Source organism: Narcine bancroftii, chromosome 10, assembly GCF_036971445.1.
Source record: "Narcine bancroftii isolate sNarBan1 chromosome 10, sNarBan1.hap1, whole genome shotgun sequence".
Lineage (NCBI taxonomy): Eukaryota > Metazoa > Chordata > Chondrichthyes > Torpediniformes > Narcinidae > Narcine > Narcine bancroftii.
This window is the reverse complement of record NC_091478.1, coordinates 17888648-17916626: the sequence shown is the minus strand read 5'-3', so window position 1 is coordinate 17916626 and position 27979 is coordinate 17888648. Positions and strand designations below refer to the sequence as shown.

At 38.8% G+C, this 27979-nt stretch overlaps 1 protein-coding gene and 1 long non-coding RNA gene across 5 annotated transcripts in view; one reads left to right on the top strand and one right to left on the bottom strand.

The window, feature by feature from the left end:
• The window catches only part of fam204a (family with sequence similarity 204 member A), a 58054-nt gene extending 49048 nt beyond the window's left edge, over nucleotides 1-9006 (top strand). Inside the window, exons 8-10 of one of the 2 annotated variants that reach the window (XM_069900052.1) lie at nucleotides 859-965; nucleotides 4078-4205; nucleotides 8178-9006. In XM_069900052.1, coding sequence (XP_069756153.1) covers nucleotides 859-965; nucleotides 4078-4192 — 222 coding nt within the window. In that variant the 3' untranslated portion in view covers nucleotides 4193-4205; nucleotides 8178-9006. The remainder of the gene's footprint in view (nucleotides 1-858; nucleotides 966-4077; nucleotides 4206-8177) is intronic. The other variant, XM_069900053.1, reaches the window with a different exon arrangement.
• On the bottom strand, nucleotides 208-27907 carry LOC138744230 (uncharacterized). Of its 3 annotated transcripts, none has more exons than XR_011345376.1 (8): nucleotides 27775-27907; nucleotides 26930-27022; nucleotides 19082-19165; nucleotides 18554-18662; nucleotides 12249-12419; nucleotides 11984-12109; nucleotides 9619-9794; nucleotides 208-428 (listed from the first exon to the last, which is right to left on the bottom strand). It is a non-coding gene; the product is annotated as an uncharacterized lncRNA (long non-coding RNA). The 3 variants fall into 3 exon arrangements; XR_011345378.1 differs by lacking the exon at nucleotides 208-428 and adding an exon at nucleotides 9059-9187; XR_011345377.1 differs by lacking the exon at nucleotides 26930-27022.
• Nucleotides 27908-27979: the final 72 nt, after the last annotated feature.

The window sequence follows — 27979 nt, the reverse complement described above, 5'->3', positions numbered from 1 at the left end:
TAAAAAAATGTTTCACTGTTTGCATTCATAGCTTTCAAGTTATTGCGGGTTCCTTCTTCTGCCCCCACCCCTAAATTACCAGGGAAGCAAAATATTTGTTGAAGCAGAGGAAATGCTGACTCTTTGGTGTATTGGTTCGGCAGGCTGTGTCTGTGGCAGTAATATCATTCTGTTACATTTGCTATGTACAATTTGCTCTTAACCAAGAATTTATTTTACTTTAGAATGAAAAACATTCAGATATTTTTACGTTGATTTAATTGCAACCACTTCAGGACTCTCTCCGTGAATAAAAAAAGGTTTTGGGCAGCGAGGTTACCGTAACTGTGATCCAGGTTCTGACGGCTGTCTGTAAGTAGTTTGTTCATTCTTCCCTTGTCCATGTGGGTTTCCTCCTCCTTCTGGGTGCTCTGGTTGCCTTCCACATTCTAAGTACATATGAGTTAGAAGGTTAATTAATCACGTGGATGGAAATGGGCAGTGTGGGCTCATGGGCAGGAGGGGCCTGTTGCCATGCTGTAAGTCCAAATTTCACTGATTCTTATTCCTATGTTAGGATAGGAGAAAGCTTTCAAGTATGGAAGATTTTTTTTAAATTTAGACAGACAGCACTTTTACAGGCCCTTCCACCCCAGGACCCCCATGCTGCCTAAATATACCCCCGTACATTTTGGAGGGAGGGAGGAAGCCAGGGCATAAACCACTTGGACACGGGGAGAACGTCCATATTCGTTGCAGACAGTGCCAGATTCGAACCCAGGTTGCTGGCGCTGTAATAGTGTGGCGCTAACCACTGTGAATTTTAATTTTGCATTAATTTTTGTATCTAACTCTTCTCTTGATTTCTTTAAAAATCAGCTGGGTGTGCAAATTGCAAAAGCTGTTGACTGTCGCGATTTTGCGAAAGCCAAGCAGGAGGCTGAAGCTTCTCAGCGGGCCCAAAAGAAGAAACAGCTTGCATGGGGGTGAGTAAATCTTCACCAAGCAGCTTGAAATAAATAGAGTGACACCATTTAGGCTACAGGGTGGAGCAGTTTATTTGGGAGGTAACTTATTTACGAACTGATGTGAGCATTGGTGGATAGATCTTCGAGAAATGTTGTTTGGACACTGGTGGTTGTCAGTTGCTGGAAGCAGCAATTAACTCTGCTCTCACACTGCGATCTGGTAATGCCCCAATAATCAAGTAATCTTCCAATGAAAGCTTAGGTGATATTTTTCTGAGGATCAAATAGTTATGTAGTGCATGATAAAATTGAACTTTTATAATGCTGAGTTTGTAAAAAGGCATCTATTTTAGTCCGAGTGATTTTTCAACCATAACAGCTGTTTAAACTCAAAGTATTACTTTTTTAAATCTGTAACTTTTTGCTGCTCTTTCTGTTTGGATCACCGCCTGTAATATTTGCCCAATCCCTTGATGCAAATCAACGACTGCATCATAACAACAAGGTAACACTTTAACAGTCAACTGGTATTCATTTTCAACTTCAAAAGGTTAAACAGAGGTGTCAAGATTCAGTTGAGACATTAAACTTGGGGTCATCAGCTCTCTCAGGTGGATATAAAAGACTGTTTCAAACTAGGGGAAAAGAGCAGAAGTCACATTATCCAATTTTCACGACCAATGTTTATCCCACAATCAATGCCAATTTAAAAAATGCTCAGTTTATCACGTCATTGTTTTATTCGTGATGCCTGTGCACAAATTGGCTGCCAAATTTCCTAGATATTTTTAAAAGCACATAAATGGCTGTAACGTACCTAGGAATGTACCTGAGTTTGCGAATAGTTCTAAAAATGTAAATTATTTTTATTCTGTTTGAATTATTCATTCCCCATTTAGCTGCGGTATATTATGCTTGTTTTAAATGGCAATTCAGCAATCAATTGTCTTGTGCAATTAAGCTTTAAACACAATTTAAGCTTGGAGCATCACCTATGAAATCTGTAACTGATTTGGACACACCACCTGTATGGATCACTGATTATAATGTCTGTCTGCATTTCCTATTAAAATTGCTGTGTCCAAAGATTATGCTATTAGTTTGATATTTCAGCCTATTGAGGGATTCAGCAAACATTAATAGTTGCTTCCCTGGCTAGTTGAAAAATCAACTTTGAAGCTAAGTTTCAGCCAATCGGGAATAAGATAGTTTGAATGATGGCGTCAGGGGAACTGGATAAATTCAGTAAAAATACATTTCTACAAAATATGTGATTTAATGGACATTGAAAGAAACGTAATATAAGATGATCTGGGTAATGGATAAAGAAGTTGGAACAAGACAGGAGTTAGAAATAATAGAGTAATGATTTGAAAATATTTCCTGATGCTGTGGTAATTTAAACAGTGGAAAGCTAAGCATAAGAAATTTTTTAAAAAAGGGTTTGGCCCCATATCCTGATTCAACCTTTCATTCAGTAAGATGACGGCCGATCTTCTATCTCACTGCCACTTTCACACAAGTACTGAAATCTAATTATTCGCTTCATATTTGGATGTGTGACTTTCTCAGTGCGAAATGTTCTCTTGGATAGAGAATTCCAGAAATTCACAATGCTCTGAGTGAAGAATTTTTCATCTTTGTCCTGAATGACTGATGCTTTACTGTAAGACTGATCCCTGAATCTAGGTAGGAAATGAAGCAACTCCACAACTTCCTCTAAGGCTCCGCAAGAAGTTTGTACTGTACTTTTCATCCGACCCTTCCAGACACAAGGGAATGTAGGTCCGCTGTTTAATTTCTTCTCCTGCCTTCCCAGGAATCACATTTGGAGAATTTTCACAGCTCTCGCATCATTGGATCTGCATCCTCTGAGGTTGAGAGGCTGTGACCCATGAGATGTTGCTGGGATCCATTCTTGGAGGAGATCAAGAGGTTTCAAGGGGATACAGACAAGAGCAGAGAAGAGTAGGGTAAATGGAATTTAAATGGTGGGAGGTCGGGTAGTGTTCATGTTAAAACAGACACAAGAGAATGAAGTTCCTTGATATGGAGCAAAATTCAAACTGCTGGAAGAACTCAGTAGGCTAAACCTCCCATCTTTGGAATCAACCTGGTGTTCTTCCTCTGCACTACCTCCAAGGTCAGTTAATTCTTCCTCAAACAAGTAGGCCAAAACTGCCCACAGTATTTCCAGGAGCAGGCCTCATCAGTATCCTGTGGGGTTGAAGCAGACCCTGTTTTTAAATTCAGTCCCTCTAACAAGGAAGGGCGGGGGAGAAGCGTTACTGCAATTGTATTGTGTGGGCCTTGTTGAGATGGCATCTGGCGTATTATGTACAATTGTAGGTTCCTTACTAAAGAAAGGGTGTTCTTGCAGGGAGGAAAAGATTTACTGGCCTGGTTCCCGAGACGGTGAGTTTATCATATGAGCAAAGATAGAATGGATTAAACTAGATTTAAAAAGCTGAGAGAAGATCTCATTAAAAAGCAAAATTCCTTACAGGAATTGTTAGGCTGGATGATTACCTGGCTAGAACCTAGAATCAGGGGTCACAGGAGTATGCTTTCAGGACTGAGACGAAGAGATATTTCTTCACTCTGATTGCGATTAATTTTTTTGAATTGTGTACCATGGCAGACAATGAGGCCTCAGTCATTGAGTTCATTCAAAACAGAGAGGGATACATACCTGGGTATTAATGAATCAAGGGAGGTGGTGATAGTGCAGGAAAATAGCACTGAGATAGAAGACCAGCCTTAATCTTGAATGGTGAAGCAGGCTCAAAGGGCGAGGTGCAGAGCACAAAAGTGCCGGAAAAAAACCAGCAGGTGTTGCAGTATCCACAGAAAGCAATAGGCTTTGATTGTTTTGGTCCAGGTCCCTTCTTCAGGTATTTGAAACGCTGAGTAGATCCCAGCATATGCTAACTTTTTGCGTACCTTCAGAGGGCTGGCTAGCTAGCTACTCCTGTTCCTATTCCAAGTGTTCTTATCCTCTGGGTTGGAGCAAAACTTGGACAGTTTTCCAGATATAGGCCCTATATAATTGGAACAAGATACTCAGAGTTGACTGATTGAACTTAGCATTACATGAGCATTACTTTTGTTTCCTGTGCATGACACCAAGACCTCCCACCCTCCTCTTGCTGGAACTGTCAGCCCAGCAGCCTACTGATATGGATAATTGGCACAAGGATAAAATACTGCCTGTTCATCTATCTCTGAGTATGCCTTTACACTGAAGAGACGTCTAAGGTATATTGAGGAGAAAAAATTTTAGGGATGATTTTTTGGGCAAGATGATTGTGTACTGAAATATGAATCTGAGTGCTTGGGGGATGCAGAATATTCTGATGAAATCACTTATTTAAAGGTCTATGTATTAAGAATTGTCGTTGCCCTATATATATATATATATATATAAAATAAAGACCTGGGTATGTGTTACAGGCTCTAATATATGATTTTTGTCAAGCCACATTGTACTTGCTGTAGCACTGATATAATGAATATTTTAATAAACTAATATAAATTTCTACTGTTTAAAATAAAGTTTAATAAAATTGAATAATAAATATTTGAATGTAATTCAAGTTGAAAGAGGAAGTGAACTTTCAATCTGGCAATGACAAACATGCAGTGAAGTTGCATCAGTTGTAAATCCACTTCTCAGCAACCCACCATTTCCAGAAACCTCTCTCCCAAAATATTGTTTAGTTTTTATTTTTATATTTTTTCTTTAATTTTAGATCTATCCCAACCTTTTTCATCCATACCATCCTGTAATGTTTGATACATAAATGAAATATAACCCTTCTCTGGTACCTTCATAAGAAAAGTCTCAAATTTAGTCATTTTAGGTAAAATCATCTCTCCACCAAACATACATTTTACCAAAGATCGAATTTGATAATAAAGAAGTAAATAATTCTTATCAATTCCAAAATCTTCCCTCAAATCTTTAAAAGATAAAAACTTACCCTCTTTAAAACAATCTCCCAAATTTTTCACACCTTTAAATCTCCAATGCAATAAACTTTGATTATGTATTGAAAAATAAATAAGTTTATTATTATACAATGGAGTCAAAGCCAGTAATTTACCCCTAGAATCTATCGTTTTATTTTTCTTTATCCATAACTTCATTAAATGTTTTAGTATAGGCACATTATATTGTTGTAACAAATTCATATTCCACCTAAACAAAAATTGATGTATTTCAAATTCAGAAATACGCCATCTCAATTTTAACCCAACTAAGAGGCCGTACCAAATCCATCAATGAACTAATAAATTTAAGTTGGGCTGCCTCATAATAATTTTGAAAATGTGGTAAATGTAATCCCCCTAACTCATATTTCCAAGTTAATTTATTCAAAGCTACTCTCAAAAATTTACCCCTCCATAAAAACTCCCTAACCATTTTATTTAAATCTCGTAAAAAAAAATTATCAAGTACCAAAATATTGTTCATCCACAAAGTTTCTTTGCCTCCTTGACATTACAAATGATTCCACAAGATGAATAGGATGTGAGCTTGAATTTTGCAGGATGACAATATTACACAATTAAGTGCAGAGAAAGATCAAAGGAGAGTATTTCGAGTTCTAGTCTACAGTGAAAGATCAGCAGACTTGGCTTTTGAATATACAGGTTCTATTTTTTTCATATATACAGAAACCTGTTGGAAATAAAACATTGTAACTAATAATGTCACTGCAAGGAGAAGCCCAGCATCCCTGAGCTTGAGGAGAAGCAGCTCATTTCTTCTTGGATAGTCCAGGTCAAAGAGCTCAGAAACCAAATGCACAAGAACCAAAAGGAAAGTCCAAGTCGCCAAGAAGTGGGAAATCAAGAAAAAGGAAAGAGGCAATTTGACCAAGGGATGGTCAAAAAAAAGAGACAAATTAATTTTCAAAACATGACAAAAAAAGATTGAAAGTCATTTGTAATGGCGAGATTTTCAGTTTCACATAAATTGGCAGTAATTAACCTCGACTGGCATTTTAAAAAAAAGGTTTGACTAGAAATAGGCAAGACCTTTGAATCTAACTTTTATTGCCATGTGGGATGAGATACCTGACTTGCATCACATTCAACCTGCTTTATCCATTTCAATGGTGTCTGAAAAATCAATATCACATAACTAACAGCAAATTCAGAATACTTAAGCCATGCAATTCTGAAGTTGCCATACCATTTGCATATAAACCTTTGCTTAGTGCATTAATATTTTGACAGGAAAATCTGGGCCATTAATCATAAACTTGATAATGTGCACAATATGTGGTGACTTGTTTTAAAAATAGGTGAAAAAAATGATCTAAAATGTTCCATGTTATGTTAAAATGTGTTAAGATTTATGGTTCCTTTTTGTTTTAAGGATTTCCAGTAAACCCCTTAAAATGTTTGCTTCACATGTCACAGGATCAAATCACAGTGGAAGTTAATGTAATCATTTGCTTAACAACAAGTTATGAGTTTGGCAGTTAGCTAGCTGGGCAACCCAATATGTGGAAAGATTTTGCAGCATTCCCCACAGACAGAGGAACACTTGAACAAAGTGGAATTTGCTGCACAATTTCATTTTGAGATTCTTGCAAAGACCAAGAGGTTTGCTGAAAAAATTGACCATTTCTAATTCATTGTGTCTCTTTGCTTCCACCCAATCCATGCTCTAAACACATGACACCTGCTCTAATATAAAAAAGCAGCTTTAGGACGATAAATGTCGGGCATGGTCGATACCCTGGATAATCCATAGGGCATCCTGAAAATAAAGTGGACGCCTGCAGGAGTGGATTATTTTCAGGTCTTGAAATACAACTTGCTTAGATCAGTGGTTCTTAACCTTTTCCTTTCCACTCACATGCCACTTTAAGTAATCCCTATGCCATCGATGCTCTGATGAGTAAGGGATTGCTTAAAGTGGTATGTGAGTGGGAAGGGAAGGTTGAGAATCACTGTTCTGGACCCAATTGTTACTGAAATATTTTGCTTGAAAAAAATTGTCATTGGCCCATTTCTTTTGGAGTTATAAAACCATGCACATAACAAGTCAATGAGGTACAATTAAAACCGTGGTTTTCAATCATTTTTTACTTCCACCCACAGACCACCTGAAGCAATCCTTAATATTTACAGAGCCCCTATGGCATAGGGAATACTTAAAGTGGTATATGAGTGGAAAGAAAAAGGTTGAGAACCACTGCTTTTGATGAATTTTAAACAAAAATCACCTTATAAAAGTCAATATGGCATGTAACAATGTTGGCCATTCAGTATCTCAACAGTATTACTGAGGCTTGCATGACTCTGCCTCCGTGTTCATTCAACACCAATAATATTTCTGTTTCTGTGACCTCTTACTGCCAGCTAATCCATGATTCATGTTGGAAGCACTTTGTTCCCAATTTTGTTATTCTGGTGATGCCCAGACTAAGTCACATAAATTGAAATGGAAATGGCAAAATATGACACAATATTACCTCATTGGCCAGCTTTTCATATAAAGATTATTGATTGGATGTGAACAGTGTTCTGAAAACTTGCACTGTGTGCCAGGCAGTGCACTGAATTAGTGATTGGACCAGTTATCGTGGGAACTTCCCCTTCAGGGTGGCGCAGTTAGTGTAGCGGTTAGTGCATCACCGTTACAGCGCCAGTAATCGGGGCTGGAGTTTGAATCCCGCACTGTTTGTAAGGAGCATGAATGTTCTCCTTGTTTGTGTGGGTTTCCTCCCACCCTTCAAAATGTAGGTCATTTGAGTGTAATTGGGTGGCACGGGCTCATGGGCTGAAAAGGGCCTGTTACCGTGCTGTCTGCCTACATTTAAGAATATCTCTTGATGAGTAGATTGCTGTTACGTGGTGTGACAGTGCAGCACATTGGAGAACCCATGAGGGTGACAAATGGTGCTTTAAGGCCTTGATCCTCATCCTGGATTGCTCACAGCCTGGATTGCTTCAATAAATAGAAGTTCGAAACATAAAATGACAACAAGAAAGGAGAGGCTCAACGGAGGAGCCTCTTGCCTAAGCTCTTGCATCTTTATGCCTGCTGCTTTCTGTCAGATGTTGATAGATAGAGATCAGGGATAATTTGACCATTTCCTCTGTTGTGATTGTGACAACACCCTACTTTAATAAATACTTGAATCAAATAGATCACAATGGACCAGATAAAATAAATACTAATAATGTACATTTTATTTTAATACAATCCAGATTTGAAGCTAAGAAAAGATGGGAGACAAAAAGCAACATGGGCTATATGTGAAGTCAGAATGAAAATTAAGTGAGCTTTGAGATGTGAAACACTTGACCTGAGCTTGCACTCTCAGTCCAACCTCAAGGGAATCATCTGGAAGCACTTTACATGAATCTCGCAACGATTGTACCCTGCTACTTCTATTGCTGCACTTAGACTGATCAAGAATGATTTAGCCTTCAACTGCTTCAAATTTGAACATGGTCAAGGAGCTTGAAGATTTTGCCTTCTACGACAACCTTCAGCAGACCCAGTCGTATCTTTCGGCGACATAATTTAACAATATGAGCAATAAAATGATAATTATCTGTTTGCCCACGGTAAGCTCTATTTACAATTGGAAGCCTCAAGAATCTTTTCCTATGTGAGGTGAACTTTAATTGCCCCTGTATTGCCATGTCATGCGTTATCTACTCAGTGAAGAAAGGATGAACTGCTTTGCATTCCCAAAGTCTCAACTCTTCCCATTGAACAATGTAATTTAAAGGTGTTTCGACTGCAATAGAATCTCATCCTGGAGAACTTATTTTTCATCATTAAATAATTACACCATTTTGATACCCAAATGAGATGTTTGTACATATGACGTGCACTGATTGAGCAGGATATAGATTGATAAAAATGTAAAACTTCATGTTATTAGCAAGCATATTTTGTGAGTTTGATGTCCTTCTCACCAATCTTCTATTTTCTGCAATACAAGTTGTAAAAAAAATGTTTGTGTGTGTGGAGGGGGGAAGAATTATATCTTGTATTTACTTTAGTAAAAATGCCATTTGTCTCGTATTTGCAAAAATAGCTGGCAATTGCTAATTTCACTTACCAAATTTATTTGGTTAACATCACAACAGGAAAGAGTTTATTGGTGTCCAAGTTGGTTTCCAAGGTTAAAAATTCATTGTTTGTTCAGTATTGGATACTTTGTATTAGTTGCTTATAGATGTTTGAAGTTGTTTTATTTATTACGCTGAGGGAAATTAATGAAAATGAAACTGAATTCTTCCCAATTTTACTTTCAATATTGCACAAAAAAGTTCATGTTGTAGTAAATTTCTCTTTCTTTTTAAGCCATAGAAAGAGGCCATTTGGCCCATCTAATATCTGAGCAATCCCATCAATCCAATTCTCCTGCTTGTTTGCCGTTACTTAATCCTTTTCAAATGCCCATCAACACTTCTCAAATTTTCCCACTATCCAACGACACAAAGGGTAATTTACAGTGGCCAATTAACTTACTAACCAGCACGTCCTTTGAATGTGGGAGGAAATCAGAGAAACTGGGAGAAACCCACATGTTCACACGGGGACCATTCAAACGCCAGAGTCAAGATCAAAGCCCCGTCAGAGGAGCTGTGAGGTAGGAAGCCGTGTTCAGCATTACTATTGCAGAAAACCTACCCTAGTTCCAACTTTAGAACATCCTCCTTGTAGATTTTCTTATTTTTCTACAGGTGCCTTGCAGTCCACTCCAGCACTTCAGCAAATCATTTTGACAGGCAGTTCAGTACATCAGTCGTGGATTTTATTGACATGAATGCCATCTCTCTGAGTCAAAAACCAGCTATTCAAAAGACCTGAAACGTTCCAATTCATCAAAGAAGAATGAATATTCCCTTAGTGTCAATGTCAGAATTTGTTCTTCAAATAACATCACAAGGATATGCTGTTTGGAAATTAAGGGCCACTAAGCTTGCCCTTGTGTAGGTGTGTTACAGGAAAATTAGGATCTCTTAGTGGCCATATGGGAAATAAATTGTGGGATTGGGATTACTTATAGCTAGGATAAACGAAATGGGTTGAATGGTATGTTGTAATAAATAGCAGAAATTTTAAAGATACACATACATACTGTATATATGTGGCATGCAAAGTAGCTGTTATGTTTTTGTACATTACAAAAGTAATTCATTGAACATTGGAGGAATGCCTTGATGTAAAGATCTGAAACATTTTATTCCTGGTTCCACAGTATTTTCAGTACATTCTATTTATATTTAGCAGAGAAGAAAGACTTATAGAGTAAAGTCAAAAGCTGTGTTTGAATTCAGCTGTTGGAAGTGAAAAGCAAGTGCATGTACGATAGCAATAACCAATGGCTCTGTCTGTTTCTAAATACATATAGGGTTGATTGCACATCAGTGATATGTTCACCTTGTCACTAATGTGTACTGTAAAATAGTTGTGTAAGAAATTGTAGATGTTATTAATCATATGACACTGGGCCCCAGACATATATACTTGTTCATGGAGGTTTAAGAATGAGGATAAAAATACAGGTATATTGCTACCACTTGCTATTTCCCCACCCCCCCCCCCCCACCCCCAATCACCTTTAATGCTCTAAAATCATTTCCGTATTTGGGGTGGAGGAAGAAAATTGTTTTAATTCTTGGTCAGGCTGTTGGATGCCATGCAGACCAGAAGCATTCCATCTGGGAACAGAAAGAATTGCAGTTGTCTGGTTTTTACTTTACATAATGCAGCCTTGTTAGTTATCAAATATCTGCAATGGTTGGCAGCTGTGAACCGGGTTTGTGGCCTTGCTTTTGAACTACCTGCAGGGAAGTTTAGAATAGGTGAAAATGGGATGAAAATATTTTTGGTAAATGCACTTTAATGAAAGGGTGTGGTTGAAAGGATTACAGATTTTATTTCTTTTTTTTCCCCCCCCAAGGCTTGGTAATCTTAATGTTAGTAAGTACAGTAAAACACCTGGAAACTGGAATTCAGCAACCAGCAAATAAAAATTGAGGAAACTAAATAGGTAAAAACTACATGTTTAAAATTGCCCTGTCTTGCCATGAGTTGGCCTTCACCCAACCATGCAATCTCAAGCAACCATAAAGTACACTTATCTGTCATCTCGCAATCCCCATAGGTCCTGGAGACCAGGAGATTTTACTCTATTGCTGTGTTCCTCTTTGGGGACATTGACATGAAACCATGATGATCATTTGGAATTCGGCTTTTGTTTTCTTTGTGCATAACCTTTTGAACCGTAAAACAGAAACGTGTGCAAAACAACTTCATAATTGTAAGGTTGCATTCTGAAGCCAGAATGATTGAATTGTTTATTGTCATGTGCTGAGATACAGTGAAAAGCTATGTTTTGTGTGCTGTCAGGCAAGTCAACCCATACTGCATGAAGTGCAATAATAAAACAAAAGTATAGGGTGCAGTGCTATGCTGCAGCGTTTAGTTACAAAGACAAGGTGCAGAGTATCGAGAAAAGTACAGTCAAAGCAGTGCCAGGGCATCTTTTATCATTGAGAGCTCCATTGAAGTGTCTATCAGCAAGAATCTGGAGGTTCGTGTTTTCAAACTTGTGTATCTTCTGCCAGGTGAAGAGGTTGAGAAAAAAGAGTGTGACCACAGTGGGATGGGTCCTTTCATATTACTGGCAAGCTCCTGACACAGCAGCAGGTACAGAGGGAGTCGATGGAGGGATGGCTGGTTTGATGGTCTGAGCTGCATTCACCACTCTAAACAGTTTTTGCTCTCTTGGGCAGAGCAGATTTTCTCAAGCTGTGAGGCAGCCAGACAGGATACTTTCCACCATGCAAAATACAAAAAAATTGGGAAGAAATCTCGCCGAATGTCCTTTGGCTTCTGAGGAAGTAGAATCACTGGTGGACTTGGCTTAATAACTACAGTAAACCCCTGTTAATCAGAATTCAGGCAACTGACAGCCTCAAGCAACCAGAAAATAAAATAATAAACTACATAAATAGGTAAAGAATACAGAAAATTAAAATTGCCATACCTCACCGTTAGTTTGTCATCACACAACATGCCATCTCAAGCCACCGGAACATACACTTATCCGGCATCTATCATTCCCCATAGGTGCCAGATGCAAGGGGTTTTACTGTAGTTTCATCACAGATGCCTGTTCAAATTTGCAAAATAATCACAGGTAATGTGTAAAGTCAATCAGTAGTTAAGATTTACATTCTAAATTATGCTCATGTCTTCTTAAAATTGAGATTTTAAATCACATATATGACTAATATGAACTGAGACTTTACTGTGTTATGGATGACTTATATTGCAGATGACCAGATTCTGAGAGATTGATGAGTCTATGTGAGATCTGCAGACTCCGACATAACTGAGACACGAGGAGCTTGACAGAGCAGAACTTGGGTTGTCTCACGTAGCGGATGTTCTTTCTGTGGTTTGTACACGGGCTCCAAATTCTGCAGTTAGAGAGATTCATAAGAACATAAATAGGAGCAGGAGTCGGCCATTTGGCTCATCGAGCCTGCTCCTCCATTCAACAAGATCATGTTCAATCTGACCATGGACTCAACTCCACTTTCTCGCCTGCTTCCCAACCTTAATTATTCAAAAATCTCTCAGTGTCTTAAATATATTGAGTCAGCATCTACTGCTTCATGGGACAGAGAATTCTACAGATTCACTATTCTCTAGGGGAAGCCATTCCTCCTTATTTCTGACTTAGACTTTGAACCTTGAGATATTGTTGATGTTCCTCTTTCAGTTCCAGCAGTGTCGGACCTGTGAGCTGCAAAAGATGTTAGGACCCTTGTAAGTTGTCCCTGTGACTGTGTGGGTTTCCTCCAGATGCTCTGGTTTCCTCCCACATTCCAAATGTATGGGTAATTAGATTCATTGGTCATATGGGTGTATATGGTGATGCAGGCTTACAGTCTGGAAGGGCTTGTTGCAATGCTACGTCTATAAATTAATTTTTTTTTAAATATATATTTTTGAAGAATTTCAATGTACTTCTGAAATCATTTGCTATGAGTGAGCTCAAAGTACTGACTGAAGATAACTTCGAAGATGGTGTAGGCCACCAATGAAGCAGGTCAAGCCATATTGTATGGGCCTCAACATTGGGAATGTCCCAATTGAGGACAAGGAGAGAAATTACTGACCCAATTACATAACATAGACTAAAAATAGTCCTTTTAACTCTTAAATTGACAAATTATGTAAACTGAGAACTTTGTCTATTTTCATGGAACGCTGGTTCAGATTGTACATGTGGTTTCTTTTAAATGTGGGATTCACACTCGGGTTAAAGGATTGCAGATCTGTTGATAGATGAGATCCCCGGATTCTACCTTGACTGGCATGTGAGTTGATTTATTTTGGAACAGATTTTACTCCATTGATTTACTGCTTGAAGTTTCACAGGGTAAAACAACTTGCTAGCAAGTATAATGTTGGGATGTTTTAGCATAAGTTTTGACAACTGCAATTTAAAGTGCAGTCTGTGGTGATTACATGGTGGAATTACATATTCTTCCATATACCCCAGGCCATTTCTAGTTACTCAGCACACTGCTGCATTCCTCTGGCAATACTGACAGCTTGCTAAATTGGAATAGAAATGGATCATAATTTATTTTCACAAGCGCAGCGTAATCAATCTTATACAATTCTGTAAAAATGTACACTTTCAGATGGCGTCTTCTAACACAGGTATGAAATCTTTTGGAATTGTATATTATTAAGCCTGGTAATATGAAGATATATTCTTAATGGACTTACAATGTGTTATCAGGTTTAACATTCTTATATTGCAGAATATTTCTACAATGTTGTCACTTGTACCATCTAGCATTATACTTGTAGATGTCACTAGAGTGCTTGTTCACCTCCCCATACAGGAACCTAAGAAGCCAAAGAAACAAAATCTAATTTTTCATCTAAAAGCAAATTATTGTGGATATTAGAAATACTCAGTAGGTCAGACAGCAGCAGTAAAGAGAGGAAACAGATCTAATGTTTTAGCTGATGAACTTTTGTCAGAACTGGGAAAAGTTGGAGATGAAAGTTGTTTTAAATTATAGAAAAGGTAGAGGAGACAAAAGGCAGAATCTATGAGAAGCTGGAAACCAGGAAGGGTTGAAGTCAAATGATGATGGTTCTAGCCGAAAGAGCCAGTGAGATACAGGGTATGTTTGAATAAGAGGAGATGAGTAAAAATTGAAATACTGGAAAAAGAAAACAAATAAAACTGGAATAGACTGTTATCTAAAATTATTTCATTTCCAAATTCCTTAACTGTCGTGTGCATAATTTGTTATCTTTTGTTTGCCTTAAAGGCACACAGAGGTGCCACTAGCCTTGTGCCCCCACCAATAAGAGAACGAGCAGCAAAAGAGAGCCCTTTCAGAGTCTGTGAATTCAAATTCGACGCTAAATTCTGGAGCTTACAATGTTCTATGTCGGAAGTTCAGGGACCGTATCTGGGACCAATCTCAGATTTCACTGAAACAGTGTTGAGCTCAGGATGACAGGCAACTGGAAGTTCAGGTTCACCTTAGGTGCAGAACATCTTTGCTCAATCAGCACAAATATACCGAGTTTCTTCTCTCTTAAGAAGGCTGAGGAAGGACGAGTCAAGGAGCTTGGGATGATAAAAGGTTTTGACAGGATGAAGGCAGAGAGATTTTAACAGAAACCTCTTTCTCCAAGGAGTGGCGGGTGTGTTGCTTTGCTATCACAGGCAATGGCTGAAATGAATAAAGTGGGGCTGGATAATCATCCGAGGGAGAAGAGAGGAAAGGAACTTGCTAAACGATCTTAGCCCTGGCATGAACTAGCTGGGCCTAAAAGACTGTCTCTGTGCCATTGATCCAATGTAGGTCTGTAAGAGAAGTGACTGTGTTGAAAATGTCAAAATACTTCTTACGGTAAATATTTTATTGTATCAAATAAAAAATATTACTTTATATTTCCTTCAGGGTCTAAGGAATTGATAAATGGTTCAAATGCAGTTGCTGAAAGAGCAGAGAATCCGACATATTTTCAACATTTAATTCACTGTGGCTTAGTCTGGAGTAACCAATTATACAAAGCATTTATTTCACCACACACTCTGAGTATGCCTCTCTGCCATGTTCTTAGAGCAGGAGCAGACATACTTGAAATGATAAAATATGTCAGTTGATTAATGGAGTCAAAGGACAATACAAGCTTTCTGTTGACAACTAAATCAGAAAAGTACAAGCTAAATCACTTCCAATATAAAGTAAAGGTTGCATTATTGTCAGGTAATACATTTAGAATGTAACATACATGAAATTCTTTAACTTTGTCTACCATAAGGCAGACAGAGAGTCGCCACTTTGTCCAGCGCCCCTCACAGAAACCTACAGCACCTGGTGTTCCTAGGTGGTCTCCCCTCCAAGTATTTGCCAGGCCTGAGCCTGCTTAGCTTCCAAGATGCAACCATATCAGGCGTACACAGGCTATGAGGCTTCTTTTAAGGTGAAATGCTAGTACAAAAAAACTTGGAAGTAATTTCCAACCTAATAGTTAAGGAATTAACCCTATTGTACATGTAACAACCATACAGTTAATTAATTCTGAGTTTAATAACACCATCGACTTTATTGAATTATAGTAGAAGTCCTAAAATCCGACTGATCAGGGACTGGGAGAGTCTAGATTTTCCGGCTTCTCTGGCAAAACCTTTCAAATTCAAATTGAAGGAGGAATAAAGAAGAGATGAACAGGTAGATTTTTATAGTTTATTCATTAGCAAATATAGCATGCTTCGTTTATCAAAATGAGCAGTTTTAAAGAAAAATGAAGTTGCCGCTGTGGTGTTCACACAAGCGCGCATGGACACAAAAGCCCGGTAAATTTAAAAGTCAGAGAGTTTTTGAAAAGTCCTTATTCCGCAGATTTCTGGCATCTAGACCTTTTTGACTTCTACTATACTGGATTTCATTCAGACATAGATTATTAGAAGTATAGACATCGTAACCACGGCCTGATTTAATTGAAAATCTCTTCCAATGAATATGCAACCCTAACTCAGTCCTGCACTGGTACTTCATCTAAACTAAGATGATTGTCAAAGCAGCTAAATCAATCTGATTCAATCTTAAATTATTACATAAATAAGCCAAGCATATCTAATTACTGATACTACTACTGATACATTTTTCCAAAAGTAAATGCATTATCTCATTGAAAAGCATTGGAAACAATGGATTGGATTTTTCAGTTGATGACAAGGGAGCAGTGCTTGCAGTTTTCCTCGTCAGGTGTCCACCGAGAACTGGCCTGGTTTGAAGCAGTGGTTGTTTTTATTGGGGACTTGATCAAGTCCAGCAATCACGAATGGTATTTGTAAACAAGGTCAAAAACAGTGACTTTTTTTTGGCAGCAGTTAGGCCTCAGCCCTTCAACAGGATTGAGGAAGAGTTTCTGATGACGGGTTGAGATCAAAAATGTCGCCTGCCTGATGCTCTCCATGGGGGCGGTGTGATCTGAGTTCCTCTCACACTTCTGTGTATTGTTTGAGTCCTCCAGCATGTGCAGACTCCTTGAAGTAACCAGACTGAAAAATTCTCACCAAACTACCAAAAGTGTGAATTCCACCAAATGCCAAAAGAGGGCTAATAAGATCGGGAATTACACATGGAATTCAGGATAAAGGAATGGATAAAGAAAGTAAAATATTACTCTTTGAATTTCCAACACTGTTTCTGTAGGGATGATGGCCCAAATATGTACTGTTTTGAACACTAATTATCACATAAGGTGTTAAAAATTGAGTATACCAGTATTAAATTTAAACCTTCCTTTTAGAATAATTGGAGAAGCATCGCAGTACCATGCATATCAATCTTGAGGGTGTCAGACTTGCAACAGTCCACAATATAGAGGACAAGGTATCTCCAGCAATGGGTCCTGCATTACCATGTTTAACTGTCCATGCCTAGGCTTGAGACATTGCAATCCACCCAATACAAATTGTGAGAAGCAGAGCAAATCTGAGCAAAATCTTGATCGTCCCCAATAAAAACAAAATTAAATGTAACAGAAACATATGAATTAGTAAAATGATAGCAAGAATTGATATGCTTGACTTAAAGAGAAATTTGATGTGTTTAACAAACTGCAATATTTTGGACTTTGGGTCATACAAACATTGAATCAAGCTCTTAGTCCTACTGAATCCATGATGACACCCACTTACCCTAATCCTCCTCTAATCCCATTTTGCCATGCTCCCCACGTGATTCTTGTTAACTCCTCTGAGATTCTACCACTCACCTACACACTAAAGGCAATTTGCAGTTGCCAATTTACCCACCAACCCACACATGCTTGGGATCTGGGGAAAAAAACCACAGATTGTCCAGGGGAAACTCACACAGTCAGAGGGAAAAGAAAAATATCAAACTCCACACAAACAGCACCCAAGATCAGAATCTAAGCCAGGTCAGTGGCACCAAGAGGCAGGGGCTCTACTAGTGCCACGCTCACGGAAATTTAGTACATCTGAAGCCCATGGATTGGCACTGGAAGTGTGGATACAAAACTGCTTAAAGCTGACAGTCAACAATAATTTTTAGACAGATTAAGTATGTAGAGATGTTCTCTGGGATTTTGGATGAAGGCCACTGTTCCTTTTGCTGTAATGAACTGAGCGTGTACACAGGCACTAATACCAAAGTTTGCAGATGTAGTAAGCATTAAAGATAATGTATCAAGCCTCGTGAGCACATGAAGTCATGAAATGGCAGATTAAACATGGCAAAATAAATTTAACACAGAAACACTGGGAGTCAATTTGACCGATTGACAAATATTTCAGAATATGGAGGATTACATAGTAGGAAATTTCTAGGCAGTTGTTAGAGGAGGTTATTAGGTCAGCAAAACACTGTGGGCAGAAGAGCCTGTACTGTGCTGTTGAATTCTATGTTCTATGTTCCAGATTGAGGAAGGGAACACATTGTACAATTTTAAGAGTGGTCTATGAACAGACACCTGGGTCAGCACAAAGGTGGCCAAGTTGGGAAGGAAGGCTGTTATGAAAACAGACTGAATAATTTTAATCGTTTTAACTTCACACAACATTTCCACACCAGCATATCCATGGTCTCATACATTTCTAAACAGAGGCTACCCAAAATTGGAGGAACAATGGCCACCCACTAACCAGATGTCATTAACATGGACTTCTCCAATTCTGTTAAACCCCTCCCCGAGTCTCTCTCTTTCCCTATCCCTCTGCCTCCTTTCTTCCAACTCCCCACCTCCTTCCCATCCCTGTCCTATCAGAGAACCTCTCCTTCCTTCCAGCTTGTATCTGATCTGTAACCTGTTAACCAGTACTCCTCAACCTGACCCTCCCTCCTCACTTCCCCTCCCCATTTTTTTTGTTCAGGCACCTGTCATTTTTTTGCTCATACCTTGATGAAGGGCTTGAGCCCAAAATATCTTTACCTCCTATAGACACTGTGAGACTTGCTCAGTTCCTCCAGCATTTTTGTTTTTAGCACCATCACATCATCTGCAATAATTTTGTCTTTCATCCTGAAATATTCATTACCCTTTACTTCCTTTAGATGCTGTGTGACCTGGTGAGTTTCTCCAGCAAATCTGTTTCAGATCAGATTTCAGCGTTGTTGTCAGAGTCCATACATGAGATTATTTTTAACCTGCAGATGAGGAAGAATTACCTCTTATCAATAGTGCAAAAATGAACTGTACTCAACATACACGTGTAAACAAGCTGCCATACAGAGAGAGAGGAAAAAGACAAGTGCAAAAGTAGAGTCCTTAAATGAGTCCCTGATTGAGTTTCTGGTTGAGGAGTCTGATGGTGGAGGGGGAGCAGCTATTCCTGAACCTGGTGGTGTGAGTCTTGTGGCACCTCCACCTCTTTCCTGATGGCAGCAGTCAGAACAGAGGGTGTGCTGGGTGGTGTGGGTTACAGGTCAGATTGCTACTGCTCTGCGATGCCAGTGTTCCCTGTAAATGTTTTCAATGGTGGGGAGGGTTTTGCCTGTGATGTCCTAGGTTGTGTCCAACTACCTTTTCCAGGGCTTAGGACTCAGGGGTATTGGTGTCTCCTTACCAGACCATGATGCAGCCGGTCAGCACCACGCATCTGTAGGAATTTTCCAGGGTTTCCGACATCAGACCAGACCTCTGCAAAGACCTGAGGAAGAAGAGATGCTGATGTCATATCCTCATGATGCCATTGGTGTGTGGGGTCCAGGATAGTGACTCCTAAGAACATAATTTGCTCACCCTCTCTACCTCTGATCCCCTAATAATCACTGGATGGTACATCTCCAGTTTTCCCTTCCTGAATTCAACTATCAGCAAATGGAAAGAATCCTTGGTTTTATATTCTGGAGTAGATCACAAAAGTAAGGAAATTACTCCAGGTCTTTACGATCATCAATAATACTTAAGTATTAAGAATTTAGAAAGAGAATGGTAGAACTATACCAGAGATTATAATCAGATGGAGAAACTAAAGTCCCTGAGAGGAGGGAATGAAGAGGTGATTTTAAAAGAATTGTTTAAAATCAGTAAGTTTATTATAAATGAGAAATGATTTCCACTGGCCAGAGCTCAGGGTTAGGGTTAATCTTACAGAAGTTTATAAAATCATGTGGGACATGGACAAAGTGAATGCTCACTGTCTTTTTCCAAAGGTAGACGATACATAAATTCTGAAGGAACTCAGCGGGTCTCTCTACGTCTACAGTAGGTAAAGATATATTTCTGACATTTTGGGCCTGAGCCCTTCCTTAAGGTCTGAGTAAAAAGCAGGCAGGCACAATTCACTTGGTCCATTTCTAGCAACATTCTCCCTCTTCTCCATCTCGGGAGAATGTTAATTTGGTCGGCAGAGATGAGTTGCGCCAAAGGGGCTGGTTCTGTGCTGCATGGCTCTAAGACTGGTCAAAAAACAGAGGTTGTAGATTTAAAAATAAAGAAGAAACACAGAAAACAAGTGTAGGCTTGTTGACACTTTTGACTGGAAATCATTCTCACATTTATTCTGCGACTTGGCCTCCACAGAACTCTCTGGTTGAAAATTGCACAATTTCCCCACCTCTGAGTGAAGAAATGTATCTTCATCCCAGTCCCCATTGTCTTACTCTGTATCCAGAAGTCGGTGACCCATGGTACTGGGCACTCCCACCCCCAAAGAAAATATACTCTCTGCATTCAACCTTACAGAATTTTGTCAACTTCAATGGAATTTTCTCTCTTCCTTCAAAACTCTAGTCTACAAAAGCCTGGTCCATTTAATAATTAGCCCACTATCTAGGAATCTGGTTGAACCTTGGTTGCACCTCCTCTCTGGAAAATAGTTCCTTTTGTATGTATAGAGATGAAAACTGGCTACACTACTCCATGTGTGGTCTCCATAGCCCTGCACCGTCACCGAAGACATCCTTTCCCCTAACTATCCTCACTACCTTTGGTCCCATTAGTAATGAGGGAAGGGGCTCAAGCTCTCCAAATCCTTGTTCCTTGGGGATTTTTTTTTTATATAGGTGATCCAGGGAAGCAAAGGACTACTTAATGTGGCCTGTGGCTATATCGTGCAAAGCCCCAAAAGCAGTTTGTACATTGCAATTAGAATTCTTCTAAATTCCAGAGAATTTGTCTTCTAATCGCTCCTGAAATGACAAACTGATCATCTCAGGAATCATTCCATTGAGACTTTCCTGCATTTCCTCAATTGAAAGTATATCCGTCAATGGGGAGACCAGGTCTGCACACAATTTTCCAGATTCATTCTCAACAGGGTTCCATGAAATTGGAACAATTGATGTCTACTTTGGAACCCAAATCCTCCACCAATGAAGACCAACATCACGTTCCTGCTCCTAATTGCTTTTGCTGGACCTCCATGTTTATTTTTTAGCAATTTGTGTATTAAGGGCAAGCATGTACCTCAGAATCTTCCACTCTCACCATTTAGAGATTAGTCCCCCTTTCTATGTTGTCGACCAAAGTGGATGACCTCACATTTTTCAATGTAATATTTCAGCTGACTTGATTTTACGATGTACATCTGTCCCTCCTTCAGCCGTCGCAGATTGTCATGCTTACAGGTAGTATTGCAATTTGATTTCTCCATTCGAAAGCAACCTGCCCGACAGTCATGAATGCTGTCCTGACACTGAATGAAGCCTTTTCATTCCAGAAGCAGTATATCCCTACACTGTATCTATTACTTACCTAATCATCTCTGTGGAAAATGGATTTTGGCCCCATATTCTTCTGGCAACACCATAGGGGATCAGCTAATAAAGCTGAGTATTTGATACATGGAGAAGAATGTACTGCACAAGGACGTGGGGTAGTAGGGGCTACAATGAACATGGACAGATATTTAAACAAGAACCATGGATTCAAGATGATTTTTTTCCCCAAACAAAATGTGTTCTCGTCTGTGACTTCTGATTTCTGAGGTGCAATAAATTGGGAATCTTTACATGAATTAATAGAAAAATTCTGGAAATATAATTATCCTTTAGAAACAAAGAAAACAATGAGTTTTAGTCTATTGATTTTGCAGCCTAGTGCTTAAAATAACTTACCTCATTATGTTTTGTTTGGCAATAGAACAATATTCAACTTAAATTGTATCATTACGTTGCTTTAAAGAATTTTTCTCTGCAGGTTGTATGAGCAAGGAGAACTAATCATTTATAAGGTTTATTGGCAATTAATTAACAAACCAATGCACAAAACAAAAGTAAAAAATAAAATAATTGTCCTGTTCAGCTGTAGAGCCAAGTCATACAGGCAGAGGTGGTAGCAGAACATGGTAATTAGTCTCAGCATTCTGGACTGCAGAGAGCTCCTTGCTTTGCAAAGGCCAACTGTGAAGTAATCTGACGAAGTGTCAGTCCTCGTCTATAGTTTTTGTTATAATTTCAGTGTACATTTCTTTGCCTCAGCTAATTATCGGGGCCCTTTTCCCTTAGAGCTAAGGCACTGTGTCCCATTTTACCATTGCAAGCACATCAACTGCATGAATTTTTTCACGGTCTTAGGGAAAGTGCAAAAAAATTAAATGAAACATTTGCCGTGACATGTATATGAATGTTTTGAATTCAGTTTCCAAGGCAACGCAATTTTTCATGCTTTCATCATACGACAAATTATGTGTGACTGCTAAGTATTTTGAAGTGAAACATGACACTTGATTAGCAATAGGAAGGTACAAAACAAACATTTGACACAAGAGCTGTACTGTGCCTTGGACTTTCAATGTATCCATTTTCATCTGTGGAAGAACGGTTGAGGGCAATTGTACTTCGATGTTTTTAATAAGATGTATATTTTCGTAAATAGCTGAAAATACTATTTAGTGGAAGGATTAGAAGATTTAGCAAAGGGGCTGATGCCACCTAGCTCATTGCAGGGATGGCGAGATGTGCAGCAGGGTACCTGACTGCCTGGTCAGCTATCGAACACTTGTGAGAATCAATTGCCTACTGCAACACAACCCTTGTGTAGGAGGCGAAGTAGGGTTTCATTGGGCATGTGAGGAAGGAATAATTACATGAAAGTAAATGGTTGAACGAGATTGATTGGACTGTTCCGATCAGATCAGATGTCAGCTTTTTTTCTATGGAATGAGGACTAATGACATTGATTGAAAAGTTATGAACAGCTGTTTGTTTTTCTTACTTCATATGTTAAAGAAGGACATTTAAGACTGTTTTATGTATTTTTTTAACAAGGATGAGCGGTGACTTAAGTTTATGAAGGGTTTAAATAGGGTGCACCTTTATCCTGGGGTGGTAATAGCAAATACCAAAGGATATATGTTTAAAGTGAGTAGAGAAAAGTTTAGGGGAGATGTGAGAGGTAAGGTTTTTTGTTTACACAGAGAGTGGTGGGAACCTGGGGTGATGATGGAGGTCCCTTGGATATTCAAAAGGCCCTTGGATAGGCAACTTGGATGTATGAAAAATAGGTTATTGGTATGAGGTAGATAATGCTTGGATTATTGTGGAGTAGGTTTACATAGGTCAGCATAACGTTGTGGGCTGAGGGCCCAGCACTGTACTGTAATGTTCTTTGTTCAAAAAATTTCCCTGTCAGGCCCTTTAAAAATATTACAAGTTTCAATAACACCTCCTCATTTTTTTTCTAAATGCTGGAGAATACAGTCTCAGTCAACTCAATCTTTCCTTATACATCAACCTATCAGCCCTGGAACCGATCCAATGAACCTCGCTGCACCCCTCCTGTGGGAAGTAAAACCCTTTCTTAGGTAACCAGACAAAACTACACACATTTTTCCAGGTGTGCTTTCACCAAGGCCCAATGGAAACATTCCTTCTTGCATCAAATTTAGAGAAAAAAATCTCCAAAATTTAAAGCATTAGTCAAGCAAAAGGTTTCTCACTGTGCTGGTAATGACCAGAAATATTGGCTCTCAGTGTTCGGATAAAAATTGCAACAAATATTCAATGATAGTTCCACGCCACTGTGAAATCAACAATGAATTGTTTATTACAGTTTTCTAAGAGACTAAATTGTTACCTTTTATGATTTTTTTTTGCTGCTGCAGTGTGTTATCTGAGTGTTTCACTACATTGGAACACAATGAAAACATATTTTCAGGCTCACATAATATTTTATAATTGCAGTTCACTCGAGTCTATTTGGTGTGGCCTAATGCTAAATGGTGGTCATTTACATCAAATCATATTCTGATCATGACCAGCCATGATGAGTCAAATATTATGAAATATTATACCTTTTGAATCTGCAGTCTTCAAATTCTACAGATCAATGAAGACCATTTTTCTGTCACAATTTCAATGACACTTTTTGCCCTCAAGTTGAACAAGAGGCCAGTTTTAGACCTCCATTTGCGTCATTGTTAACCTTGGGAACTGTGTGAGGAGGATCCGGATTGACTGCTTTCCATCCTGCCGCTCCCTTCCACTTCAAAGCAGACATGGCACTTTTTAATAAATGTGCTATTGCGCACAAATCCAACACACAATATGGAACTAAAATGGTGTAAGTCTACAACAAATGCAGAAACTGGATCTAATAACTTATGAAGTTCTTATAATTATTGTTGATTGATATTATACAGGAACCTACTGAGCAGAACATCCAAAGAGGAAATCATGTAAACTGATAACAGAAAAATTGTGGATTAAATCTTCGACTAAATCTATGTTCATTTTAATGGGTTTATTTTTATAAGTAAGTGAATGGGTTAATAATGAGGCAACTATGATTGAAATGTACTTAGACACCATGGAATTAAGCTTCTTTGGAGCCTTTGAGTAGTTGCTAAAGGGGTTTTTCATTTCGTAGATTTTCTGTGATTATATCCATGGTTTGTTCATTTCACTAAAAAGTGGTGTAGCCTATGGTCAAGATTTACTATATTCTTGGACTAAAATTTGCACAGACCTTCACGCCTTGTTGCCAGACTGTGGAGACTAATGCTATTGGGGATTCAATTTCACCTTTATTGTTTGCCCTTTGCTGGATTGCCTCCAGTTTCTTTGTTTGCACCTGTTTAATCTTAAATGTCTGCTCCAGCCCTTGGTGGTGGTTGGGGTAGGGATGGGGGGGGATGGAAAGGAGAGTAGGCAGGGGAGTTCCAACCGTTTTCATTTAGATTGACGTGCAGAGGGAAACGACTTTCTGGGTCCTGAAAAGAAATTGTCCACTCAAATTTGCCATTTATCTCATTCCTCTCCCAGCATTTTCTTTTTGTGTTTCAAACTTTATTTAGAACCCTGCAATTAATTGTTCGAACAAAGACATACCTGGTCTGGGAATTAGGACTGGAGGCCATGAGCACATGATCTTGTTTAAAGGTATTTTAAAAAATTTTTACATTTAAATTTAGCGCGGTAACAGGCCATTTCAGCCCATGAGTCTGTGCCATTCAATTACCCTACACCCTCGGTATATTTCAAACGGTGGGAGGAAACCGGAGCCTCCAGGGAAAACCCATGCAAACACGGGGAGAATGTACAAACTCCTTTCAGGCAGAGCTGGATTCAAACCCTGGACCCGATAGCTGGTGCCGTAAAGGCGTTGACCTAAACGCTGCATCAACGGCGCTATCCAATTGATTATCCTTGTGAAAATTTCTGCCTTTTGGGTTAGGAAAGAACTCGTGTGAGTTTTTTTTAAGTTAGTTAAGCAGATAATGTTTTGTTGTTTATACCCACACACACAGTGTTAAATGCTCGTGAAACCCATTTAATGCAGCTGTAATTGCTGATATGGCCTACAGCTAAAATACCACAAAATTAAATCTGGCTAGGTATCAACTGGAAAAAAAACTGTTCTGCCTGACATATGCCATCAATAAATGCAGTCACTGAAAAAGGAAAGATTAACATGTAAATGAAGTATTGTTAAAACACTTTTCTGTTTGTTTTTTTTAAACCTGTAACTTCATAGCAAAACTATATCATGAGTCACTCCAGCAACAATCTCTATTGATGTTCATTGAGAACATTATTGCAGATGACAGAAGTTACTTTTACCACAGTTGGTGTTTTGACGTTGCCTAATCAGGAACCAGTCGCAACACTGGATTTGTGCCAATGCTCCTCAGTGATGTGACGACAGATTCAATGCATCTAAACCGCTCACCAGTGTTGTATCACATTGTTATACCTTATAAAATCATAACTTTAGATTTACATTTTCTTTGCCTTAAGACGATCTAAAAGTTACCAATTGCAAAACAGAGACATTATTTCAAATTCTTTACGGCTATATTAAGCAAATAGGCACCTTTTCCTGGAAACCAAATAATTCCTTATGCTCCCCCGCCCCTGTATTCTTTATCTGCCAAACAAAAGTTTATCAGTCATGTAAGACTGGTAAATATTACATTACAGCAATTAAACTATAAGCTTATGTTAAACATTCATTGCATCCTAAACCAGTCTGAAATGTCACATTTAATAATTATAGAAGTCGATCATTGCACCATATTCTGAGTAAAGTGTTATGAATGAATGAATAAATGCATAAATACAAAGTGCAGACCGAATGAAAGCTGTACCTGCTGCCACTTCCCAAATACACAGCATCTAGGAGGAGAAATAAAGATAATTATATCAGAGGAGAGTAGGTAAATAAATACAGAATGAATAATATTTGCAGGTGGTTTTGGTGCAGAAAATGGGGTTGACAGTGCAGACAGATCTTTGGTGGTCTTGAAATTGTCTCCGGATGAGGATTCAAGACCCTAAGAGTTTTTGGAAAGAAATTGCCCTTGAGCCTCGAGGGTGGCGGATGCAGTAAAGATTGAGAAATAATTATTCAATATATTGGGCAATTTTGTGCATCCTGCCCACACCCCGCGTGCCCTACTTTTGAACAGCTTTGTGGGCCCAATAGTCTCAGAGTCTTGCTGCCATCTCTGTCTATCGGTGGAGCAAGCAAAAATTGGACTTTTGGTGATGGATCTTAATTCCAGAAGGAATCATGTTCATACTGTTCCACGTTTAAATAAAGGCACGTGCTTCCTCATTATGTCACGTGGGCCTGGTGCCTGACCCTTCACCAGATGCAATGTGATTGTTGAACTTAGAGGTTAGTCTCCTTCTAATCCATACTTACAAGATGCAGCTTTCAGCATCTGGAGTATTACATCAACTTTTTGAAATCACTGTCAGCTAAGAACAAAAGGCAAAAATACTGGCAAGATGCCCGAACCATAAACCTGGCATCTTATCAAAGATCTGTGAAATAAATTAGCAATTACAGAAGTAATATGCTGTTAGTTGCCATTTATCAAAATGCTTTCCTGGCCAAAATGAATCTTACTTTCATTAACATTTCTTTTACTTTTTCCAATTTTATTGGGAGTTATTTATTCTCACTTACTGTGCTGAGAGGGGATTGTCTTGCTGTTATAGAGTTCACACACTTCATCTCTCACCTTTGCTGGAGTACGATGATGCATAGTCACATTATCAACAAGTAATTCAGACCTCGCCCAGAGTAACAAAGATCAGACACTTTAGCTCAAAACCTGCCACGACAGATATGGAATTCAATGAATAATCATCAATTCATAAAGAACTGATTCATTCATAATGTTGGCCTCAGAGCTATGAATCTGTTTGGTTCATTGATGTTCGTAAGGATAGAGAAACATCCTTACCTGGAGTAGAGAGTACAATGTTGGTAAATGTGAGGTTATCCACTTTGGAAGGAAAAATGGAAGATCAGAATATTATAGTTTTTAAACGGCAAATGATTGCAGGATGCTGCCATGCAGAAGGACTTGGGAGGGCTTGTGCATGAATCACAAAAGGTTGGTTTGCAGGTGCAGCAGGCGATCAAGAAGGCAACTAGAATGTTGCAGGGTCAGCGCCAGAACATATGTTAGAGGGAGTCATTCTGTCAGGTTGCATCACTGTCTGGTGTGGAGATGCCAATGCACAGGACAAGATAAAATTCCAGAGAGTTGTTACCTCGGCCAGTGACATCATGGGCGCCAGTCTTCACTCCATCTGGGATATCTACTAGAGATGGTGTCTCTAGTTTTCTTGTTTTTTTTTTCATTGTGTGATGACATTGTTTAATGGTTTTATTGTATATGTTGAATGTTTATTGGTTGGAGGGGGTGGGAAGGGGGGAGAGAAGGTAGGGTGGAAAAAAGGGGAGAAAATGCCACTGTGTATATTTAAGAGGAAAACCTTTGTATGTATTTTGGTTGATATGGTTCACAGCGTGAAAAATAAAACAAATATTTTAAAAAAAGAAAGCATGGACCCTCACCACTCAGGCCAAGCCCTCTTCAGGAAGGAGGAACAGGAACTTGAAGACGAGCACCCAGAGGCAGGAGGATACTTTCTTCTCTTCTGCCCATCTGAATGGACAATGAAGCACAAACACTACATCACTTTCTCCTCTTTTCTCACACTATTTATTTATTTTTGAAGTGTAATTTATAGTAATACTTGCACTATGATGTTCCCGCAGA